The sequence below is a fragment of the Anomalospiza imberbis genome, chromosome 19, assembly GCF_031753505.1.
Source record: "Anomalospiza imberbis isolate Cuckoo-Finch-1a 21T00152 chromosome 19, ASM3175350v1, whole genome shotgun sequence".
Classification (NCBI taxonomy): domain Eukaryota; kingdom Metazoa; phylum Chordata; class Aves; order Passeriformes; family Viduidae; genus Anomalospiza; species Anomalospiza imberbis.
The window spans coordinates 3,855,995-3,865,554 of record NC_089699.1 but is presented as its reverse complement, the minus strand read 5'-3'; the positions used below and the strand labels follow the sequence as shown (position 1 = coordinate 3,865,554).

At 59.9% G+C, this 9,560-nt stretch overlaps 1 protein-coding gene across 1 annotated transcript; it reads left to right on the top strand.

The window, feature by feature from the left end:
• The first annotated feature begins 4,713 nt into the window (after nucleotides 1-4,713).
• LOC137485049 (cytochrome P450 2C5-like) lies at nucleotides 4,714-9,166 on the top strand. Its single transcript, XM_068209268.1, has 9 exons — nucleotides 4,714-4,909; nucleotides 5,412-5,574; nucleotides 5,903-6,052; nucleotides 6,674-6,834; nucleotides 6,985-7,161; nucleotides 7,251-7,392; nucleotides 7,790-7,977; nucleotides 8,675-8,816; nucleotides 8,963-9,166. Exons 1-9 carry the CDS (start codon nucleotides 4,733-4,735, stop codon nucleotides 9,154-9,156), a joined length of 1,494 nt encoding a protein of 497 aa, XP_068065369.1. The 5' UTR covers nucleotides 4,714-4,732; the 3' UTR covers nucleotides 9,157-9,166.
• Nucleotides 9,167-9,560: the final 394 nt, after the last annotated feature.

Sequence of the window (9,560 nt, the reverse complement as noted above, 5' to 3'; positions counted from 1 at the left end):
GATTTTCCATTCTAAATTGCACCATTACTGCGGGATGGAAAGGGCAGATATTTTATGTGGTGTCCGGGGCTGGAGGCAGGGAATTCTGGCTCCTCTGAAGAGGGACAGGAGCAGCATGGCTCAGAGACGTGGTTCCCACCATGGTGTCCTTCCACGGGCACAGGAAGGGTGACAATCATGGACAGCACCGAGCAAACCCCTGTAGGACACGGTAACGCTGCCCAGCTCCCCCTGGCCCAGAGGCAGCTCCAAAACCCCCTGTCAGGGCGATTCTCTCCACCTTCACCAGCTGATAACAAGGTCAGTCCGAACTCTAGCCCTCCTCCTTCACACGGTGACAGGGCTGTCCCCTCCCGTCCACCCCAGCACCGCGGGGCCGCTGAACCTCCAAGATCTGATAGCGTCGGCCCAGATGGGTCAAAGCCAATTAACGTCAGAGCAGCCCATTTCACCGCAAACCATCTGACAGAGCCGCGCGGGGGCAGCGCAGGCTCCTCCTGCCCCGCCTGCTCCCCAGACACCCCAGACACGCCAGCAGCAGCTGTCACATCCCACCCGGCCTCTCCTCGGCTCTGGTGGGCGCCGTGCGTGGAGGCAGGCAGGAGCCACAGCCCGGCTGTGCTGCTGACAGCCCGGCAGCACCAGGGGTGCTCTCCCGGCACAAGGGGAGCTCACGGCCTTCCCACAGGCTGATGAGCTCCCTGTGAGAGGGCTTTAATCACATTTCCCTGTTTGCTGCTCCAGGAGACAGAGATAATGAAGGGTGGGATAGAAACAGTGTCTGTGCAATCCCTGCAGCAGGAAAACGGGGAAAGGGAGGAGGGAGCAGGGGGGGGCAGCCGGGGAGCTGCTCCCACCCCTTATCCCTGAGCTGGTGGGGACAAGGACCACCACCAAACCCCTGCTCTGTCCTGGCTGAGCTGTGCAGGAGCACGAGCCTTCAACCTCTGCAGGATCCCATCCCATCCCAACCCATTCCCAAGCCCAGGAGGCAGCAGGCTGTGCACTCTGTGTTTCAGTCCCTGTGCAATGTGAGTAGCCCTGCACCGGGCAGGAGCGAATTCCCCGGCAGCAGGGCTTGCTGCCCGAGGCCTGCAGCATCCCTCTCTCCCCTCTCCCGACTGGAACTGGCCGCTGTGCCTGGCACGGGGCTGTGCCGCCGGGAGGAGCAGCCCTGCTCCACCTGCCATCTGCCACCTGGCCCGGCGGTGCCCGTGCCACCGGGTGACATATGGCACCGGAGCTGCCCCGCTTGGCCGGGACAGGGCTGGCGCTGTGCTCGGGGCTGTGGCCCGCAGGGATCCCCGCCTACCGCTCGGAGCCCGGGGTTCAATGCCCCGGGAGAGCGGACCTGGCCCGTGAGGAGGAGGGGCAGAGGCGGCCAGAGCCTCTTGTCCCCAGCTCGAAGTCCTGCGGGTCATTTGTAGGGACGCACAGGGCGCACCGAGCCCCACCCTGCCCTCCGGGGGCTCCAGGCCCAGCCCCCAGAGCTGGTACCAGGCACGGAAATGCGGAGGAAGGTGTTGGCGCTTCCCGCCGGGCAGCCCCAGGAGGAGGGGTACCAGGTCACCAGCCCGGGTCCTGCAGTGGGTGCCGCTCTCCCGGACCTGCTGGGGAGGGTGTGAGCATCACCCTCCGCTGCGTGGAGTGCTGATTTCCCCTCTCATTGAATTAACGCATTTTAATAAGGTTTATTGACGTGATAAATACACAACGGGGAGCAAAGGAGCCCCGTGTCGCGGGTAAGGGCCTTGGGTGTTTGCCAGGCAGCAGAGGAGAAAGGGGGGATTTTTTTCTCCTCTCTGTAATTATTGCAGGAAGGTGAACAGCAGGACGGGAAGGTTTCAGGGCAGTGCAGCTGTTCTAAGGAATCCTCTGTATTCCACATCCTTTGGCTGATTTTCCCAACAGCTCCCTGATATCCTGCTGGGATCCGTCTCACCACCAGGGAAAAGGGAGCGCGGCAAGGCTTGGCTCATTTTCTGTGAACACAGGGCAAGATTTGCCCTCTCCAAACATGGTTTAGGAATAGAGCCATGTTTATGGAAAAGTGGGAGCAGGGCTCGGGGAGAGCTGCAGGCTCCTTTCCTGGAATTGCACTCATAATGCAGACCCACCACAAGCCCCCTGCTGCAGCCAACCTAACTCTCCAGGGAATTACCGGAGGGATAAATGAATGAATGCCGGCTAATTAAGCAATTAATTACTGCAGGCTCTATGGGCAGTGCCTGGTGCAGCTGCAAACCTCCCAGAGCCACCCTTCACTCCTCACACCCATCACCCCTCAGATGGGCAGCAGGGGACAGGAGGGGGGGATCGGAAATTAAAATGCTATTGGAAAGTTTAATTATGTCTTCATAATTTGTCATCCCGGGCGCGGCGCTGGGCTGGATTCCGCACGGGGGGCAGAGGGGCTGTGCCCGCGGGCAGGACCCGCTCCAGCGGCGCATTCCCAAGAGTTAACGCATCCCTGGGATCCCGCTGGCAGCACACCGCGGTCAGTGCCCTCGGGCATCCTGCCTGTGACGTGCAGGGCTCTGGAGCGGACGGATCCCGCAGGCACTGCAGACAGGGCAGTTCCTCTGCCTTCTGTGCACTCTGATTAGCGGGCAGAGCGTCTGGCTCTCGCGTTTCCAGCCACGGAAGGATCCAAATGAAGGTTGGCTGTCCCTGATTAACCATTACCCTTCCCACGCCTGTTCCAAATGCCGGGATTGTGCTCTGCTCTGCTGTGCCACCCCTGTACAGATCACCTACTGCTGCTCCTCCATTACAATTAAAACCGGGAGCAGGTGTTAATGATATCTATTGAAGGAAAGTGAGGATTGCTTCACCTTCCTCTTGAATTACGTCTTCCTGCCTGGGAAGAGCTGACACAGAACCACCTGGCTGCCTCACACCCACAGCAGGTCCCACCTCTGGTGTCCCACAGGGCTCCCAGAGACCTCTGAGATGTTTCATGATCCAGGAGAAATGTGCTGGTGCTGGGGAAAGCCTCGTGCTGCTCGTGGGACGAGCACGCCTGGGAAAGCCTGGCCAGGCTGTCTGCATGGTTTAGCTGGGCCGTGGAGATGGAGGAAGGAAGGGCCCAGCACTGCTGTGCTGAGCCCCCAGAGGGGACAGGGCCGGACCCGCAGGTACCAAAGCCCGGAGCCCTGCTCAGTGCCCAGGGCTGTCACCAGAGCTGGGACATGTGACAGGGGCGTTGGCATCACCTGCTGCAGAGCCCTTCACAGCCAGCAGGGCGACAGTGATGACAAATGACACTGGCCCTGTAATTACAGCCAGGCTCCGCTCAGCCAGTGCTGCTGCATTATTGAGAGCAACCAAAAATACTCCCAGCTCAGTCATTAACTGGTCTGGGCCTCATGGCGGGTGGCTGCCAGGGCTGCCTCAGCCTGGCGGGCAGAAGGGAGAGGGCACAGCCTGGAAAGTGCTGCAGAGGTGTTTACACATCCTCCATTCCACAGGGATGAGGCCCTGGGCTAGCAGAGCACCTCGGAGGGTTCGGGATGCCACTAGGAAAGCGGCATTAGGAGAACATCTCTTGCCTCAGTGTCAGTGTCACTGCTGAGCCCAGCTGAAGCAAGGCTGAGCAGGCAAAGCCGTGGCCATAGCTTTGCTCCATGCCCAAGGTGGATCTGGAAAACAGCTGGAAAATGGCTCGGATGGGAAGGGTGTGAGGAGGAGGACAGGGAGGCTGGGAGCTCCCCAAAGCCTGGGGGAGCCTCCTCCCGTGGCTGCTCCGAGAGATGCTCTGCTCCAGGGCAATGGAACAGGTCAGGCTCCTCTCTGCCAGCACCACTGAATTCCCTCTGCTGACGGGCTCCTTCCTCTGCAGGGACCAGCATGGACCTGAACCTCCTCCCTCTTCTCCTGCAGGAGGAATCCCATCCTTTCCTGGGAGCTGGCCTGTGCCCAGCTTGCTCAACCCAGATGTGGGGTGACTGTGCTTTTGGGGTGACTGTGCCTGCTCACCCCCACCCAGAAGTGGGGTGACTGCCTGTGCCAGATGTCCTTGTGTGCAGCCAGATGTGAAGGTGCTCAGAGCAAGATGCACATTGGAGGAGCCCAGGGAGGAGTTAACCCACACCTCCAACAACCACAACACCTTGGGCTGATGTTCCTCCAAAGCCCAAGAGGAACCCCAAAAGATATCAGAAAAAAAGTGTTTTTTTTCTATTTTCTGATCCATTTTCCATCAGAAAGGAGTTTGGTGGAACATCGCCACCCCATAGGCGTGTGGCCAGGTACAGTGCCCCACTTGCAAGCTGCCTGTGTTTACCAGAACACACTCTCCTGGGACATTGCCCTGCTGAGCAAGGCAGTGACCAACGGGACAGTGACTGGATGGGACATGAAAAGCTTGGCCAGGACAGTGACAGTCGCATCTGCTTCTGCCGTGTGCCACCACGAGGGAGCACCGAGCAAAGGTGACTCAGCAGCGTGGCAGGGGACAGTCACCACCTCCCCAGTGCTCCCGCGGGCTCTCACAGAGCTCCCAGTGCCCAGGACAGCTCCGAGACCTCTGTCGCAGACCAGCGGGGACAGGCGTGACCCGGCCAGGACAAAGCAGCGCCTCTGTGTCCCCGAGCAGCCTGGTCCCCCTCGTGCTCGGGAAGGGCTGTGCCTGCACCGAGCAGGGAAGGGCACTCACAGCAGCTCTGGGCTCCGCTCTGCTCCCTGCTCAGTTTCCTCCTTCGTTTCTTTCCTGCTCGGCAGCACAGTGAGGATGGACGCTGGCTCGGCCGGGCTGCTCGTCACCCTCCTCCTCCTCTCCATCCTGTGGCTCCTGGCCTGGAGGAGTGACAAGAAGAGGAGCCAGCTGCCTCCTGGCCCAGCGCCGTGGCCCATCCTGGGCAACCTGTGGCAGAAGGATGTCCTGCCCCTCTACAGGCACTACGAGAAGGTAAGGGACAAGGGACAAGTGGCCATGCTGGACCCATTCACAGGACAGCAGGACAGAGAGCGGGGAAAGTCCCGTGCCAAAACAAAAGGGGAATCCTATGGGTGACTCTTCCTACCTTTCTTTTCTCTTCTTCCCTCCCTCATCTCTTGCTCTACCAGAATTTCCTAAATCCCTTCTGCTGGAAGCAGATTCAGCCCTGTTACTGAAGCCTTTCTCCTGTAAGGCACCCACGTGGTGACAATGCCCCTCAAGGGCTGCAGCGCTGCCGCTGTCCAGAGCTGCTCCTGGAGATGGTGTTTTGAATCCCCAAAGTGGCACTGGGATAAAACCCACAGGGACAGGGACAGGGACAGGGCTGGGAGTGGGATGAGGTCATAGCTTTGAGGGAGGCACTTCCCTTCCCTGCTGGGCATTCACCAGTGCTGTGGGCTCAAGTCCGAGTTTAAAATGAAGTGAATGAACTGGTGTGGGACCCTGCTCACAGAGCTCCCCATCCCCCCAGCTCAACAGCACCTACGGCCCCATCTTCACCGTGTGGCTGGGGCTGAAGCCAGTGGTGGTGCTCTGTGGGTACAAGGCAGTGAAGGACGCCCTGGTGGGACACTCCGAGGAGTTTGGGGGCAGACCCCAGATCCCCCTCCTGATGCAGCTCTCCAAAGACTATGGTGAGTGCCTGGATCTCTCCTGAACCCATCTGGGTGAGCAGATGGCCACACCCCTAGTCCAGGGAAGGGCTCAGCACCCAAGACTTCAAACACCCATTTCCTGCTCTGCAAGACCCTTCAAGTCCTACGACAAGGGCAAGAACAGCATTAATTCCAGTTAGGCAGCTCCAGCTTTGTTCTGAGTCGCTGTACAGCTTCTCATCCTTTTGTGGACACTGTGCACACCTGGCTTATTGCTCTGTTGCTCCTCGGCCTGGCTCAGAGCAGGGTTCCCACTCCTGGGGAACAGCAGGGTGAGCAGGGGCTGATCTCCTCTGTGTCCCTCCAGGATTTGTCTCCAACAATGAGAAGAAGTGGCGGGAGCTGCGGAGGTTCACACTCAGCACCCTGCGGGACTTCGGGATGGGGAAGAACTCCATGTCCCAGAAGGTGCAACAGGAGGCTCAGCACCTGGTGGAGCTGCTGGCAAAGCTCAAAGGTGATGCGGCTTCTGTCCTTGCTGGCCTTGTGGCAGGCAGAGGACACACAAGAGTCCCATGGGACATATGTGGCCCCAGAGCTGTTTGCAGAGCTGGGTGTGGGTGATCCCTGCAGGGAAGGGCTGAGATCCAGCCCCACCCCACCCAGGAGCTGCAGGGATGTGCTACAGGCATGGCTGAAGGGCCAGGAGGGAGATCCTGCTCTGAACTGGTGCAGGGATGGCCGCAACCAAGGAGCATTCCCTGCAGGAAAAACAGGAATAGGGAACAGAACTGTGTGGGCCTGGGAATACCCAGCTAGGACACTGCCCCGGTGACTCAGGTTTATCAGGGTGATTTCCTCCTCTCCAGCAGTAGCCAGCTCCTGCCAGCACATCTTCTGGGGCTTCCTGCAGATGCCTGTGCTTCCCTCAGTCCAAGCTGTGGGTGTGGTTTAGGTCAGGGAGGTGGATGAGGAGCCCACAGCTCAGGAGGGCTCTTTGCTGTGGCTGCCAGGCCCCACAGATCAGCCAGGGTTCAAAATCAGGGGCTCGGAGTGGGGGGGAAGGGGTGTTTTCTGTCTTGAAGCAGATAAATAACTGGTGACTTTTTGGTGCTTTTCTCACCTCTTGTGGCTGCAGGCAATGCCTTTGAGCCGATGACCATGTTCAGACACGCAGTGTCCAACGTGATCTGCTCCGTGGTCTTCGGGAGCCGCTACAGCTACAGCGATGAGGCTTTCCTGGAGCTGCTCAACGCCATCGGGAACTACATCAGCTTCTTCCTGTCCCCCGTGGCCAAGGTGGGCGCCTGGTGTGCTCAGCATCCTCTGTCTGCTGCCCTTGGGGGCTCAGGATGCTCCCTGCCTTTGGGGGGACAGCGTGGCTTTGAGGGAGGGGCGGGGAGGCTCTGCCCAGGACCCTAAGCCCTGCCGTGCCCCCTGTGCCTGCAGGTGTACAACACCTTTCCCAGCATCATGGACTGGCTCCCAGGGCCGCACAAGAAGGTCCTGGCCGACTGCCAGAAGCTGAAGGACCACATCCAGGAGAAGGTGAAGTTCCACCAGATGACTCTGGACTCCAGCTGCCCCCGGGACTACATCGACTGTTTTCTGATAAGAGCAGAGAAGGTAGAGGGGGGGTCTGCCCTCCAGCCTGGCTGCAGCCTGTAGTATCACCCAGAAAACACTGAATCCCTCCCCACCACACCCTCTTGCAGGAGAAGGACAGCCCAGAGACCATGTACAGCCACGAAGACCTGATCATGTCAGTGTTCAATATCTTTGGCGCTGGGACAGTGACAACCAGCAACACCCTGGTGTTCTTCCTGCTGACGCTGGCAAAGCACCCCCACATCCAAGGTACGGCAGCAAAACACAGCTGCTCCTGTGCCTGGGGTGCTCATGGGGCACAGGGTCCCAGCCCTGGAGGGTCCCATCTGGGGGCAGACCCAAATCATCCTGTGGGGTCCCCTGAGGGTGGGAGCCGTTAGACACAGACTCCCACAGGCCAGGGGGATCTGGGTGCTCTCCCTGTGCTCCATCCCTGCCCAAGCGGACTGGCCTGTGGGAGATGCTCTGAGCTTGCCTGATGCAGGAGGGATGAGGGCAGAGACTCTGTTTCTGGGCTTTACAGGGGATTAGGGCAGGTTGGTCCCCCTCTAGCCCACCCCTGGGTTTAGGATCAGTGCCCGTGGAGGCCAGTAAGAAACTCTGGGGAGGTTGCACAGCAGGCACCCAGCCCCGCTGCTGTCCCCAGCCAAGGTCCAGGAGGAGATCGATGCCGTGGTGGGCCCTGGCCGTGCCCCCAGCACGGAGGACAAACTGCGGATGCCCTACACCAACGCTGTGATCCACGAGCTGCAGCGCTTCCACAAGACCCGCATCGAGAACTTCCCGCGCATGACGACGCAGGACGTCCTGTTCAGGGGCTACACCATCCCCAAGGTACTCAGAGTGGCCCTGGAGCCTGTGTCCCCAAGGGAGAGGTGGCAGCCAGGCTTCAGTGCCATTTGCCTGTGTCCCTGAAATGTTTGCACACATCTGAAGGTCTCGGGTCTTTCCCAATGCTCAGTAGCAATGACCTTTCAGAGGGGAGCAGAGGCACGTGAGTGTCTGCCTGTCCTGCCCACAGCCAGTGTCCCTTCCTCGCCTATCCTGGAAAACAGCTCTTCCCCCATGGAGCCGTGCAGGGCCCCGGGGCCAGAGCAGGAGCCCAGCCTGGGATTGGGCCAGGCCAGACCCCCCCATCCCTCAGCAGATCTGGGGACAGCCACCCCTCCTGGTCTGACCACGAGCACTGTGTGCCAAACCCACCCTGAGGGAACATCTCCTGCCTTTGGATTTGGGGCAGTGAGAGGGGCTTTAACAGGAATCCATGGGAATAACTCAGGAATTTGTGTCCCATGAGCTGCACAGAGACTGGCAGGACCATGGGAACACCAGAGCCCCACATCATTTGTCCCAGTGGCACAGAGCCACCAATCCAGGCTGCCTCCCCATGGGAACCTGCTTGGGCATTGGGGTGCACACCCAGCCTCCCCCATGTCCCCCGGATGCTCCCCCCAACCAATCCACCGCAGCAGAGCCCATGGCGTGGCACTGATGTCCCTCCTCACATCCCTGCCCCATTCCTCTCCCACAGGGCACTCCTGTTATTCCAGTACTTTCCTCTGTGCATTCGGATCCAACCCAGTGGGAGAACCCCAAAAAAGTGGACCCCACACACTTCTTGGATGAAAAGGGCGAGTTCAGGAAGCGTGAGGCCTTCATGGCATTCTCAGCAGGTCAGTGCTCCCCGCCCTGCCAGCTCCATGCCCAGGAGTGCCAGCACAGACACCCAGTGGCACCACAGTGCCACCCTCCCCACGGGCTGCCTGCCCACCCTCTGTTCCCTCGTTCCCCACTGGGGTCACTCCTCTCTCGTGCCCAGGGAAGCGGATGTGCCCGGGGGAGGCACTGGCCCGCATCGAGCTCTTCCTGTTCCTCACCACGCTGCTGCAGAACTTCACCTTCCAGCTGGCCACGGAGCACAGGGAGCTGGATTTGTTCTCCCTATGGCTTGAGATTGAGAGGAGGGCGATCCCAGGCAAGTTCTTTGCTCTCCCACGCCGAGTGTCCTCCTAAGCTGGGAGAGCGGAACAAGGAAAGGCTCTCCTGGTGCCTCCACCCCTGCCCCAGAGCGAGCCCTGTGGCCACAAGGGCATAGCCACAGCCACCACAGGAAGAACATTTTGGACTTGGAGCTTCTCCTCTTAGAACTGTCGGGCACGTGTGCCACGAGCTCCATGAGCAGCCTGCTCCCAGCCCTTCCCTCCCCATCCCAGGAACACGAGGAAGGTGGCACTGCTTCCCCATCCCCATCCCCATTCCCGCTGCCCGAGCTCCTCGTGGCAGGGCTGCCTGGGGCTCCTGGGCTGGCGGGGGGCTCCCTCAGTTTGGTGAAGGATTCAGAGCAATAAAAATAACCATCACAATAGGATGCCGCTGTTTATGAGAATACTTGTGGTGCCTCTTGCATCCAGTTCTTC

What these genes read in the sequence shown, in the direction of transcription:
- LOC137485049 (XM_068209268.1), top strand. Translation starts at nt 4,733, where the DNA reads ATGGACGCTGGCTCGGCCGGGCTGCTCGTCACCCTCCTCCTCCTCTCC. An exon ending in TCCTGTCCCCCGTGGCCAAG is followed by an intron (nt 6,835 to 6,984) that starts GTGGGCGCCTGG and finishes CTGTGCCTGCAG; the next exon opens with GTGTACAACACCTTTCCCAG. An exon ending in GGGGCTACACCATCCCCAAG is followed by an intron (nt 7,978 to 8,674) that starts GTACTCAGAGTG and finishes CCTCTCCCACAG; the next exon opens with GGCACTCCTGTTATTCCAGT.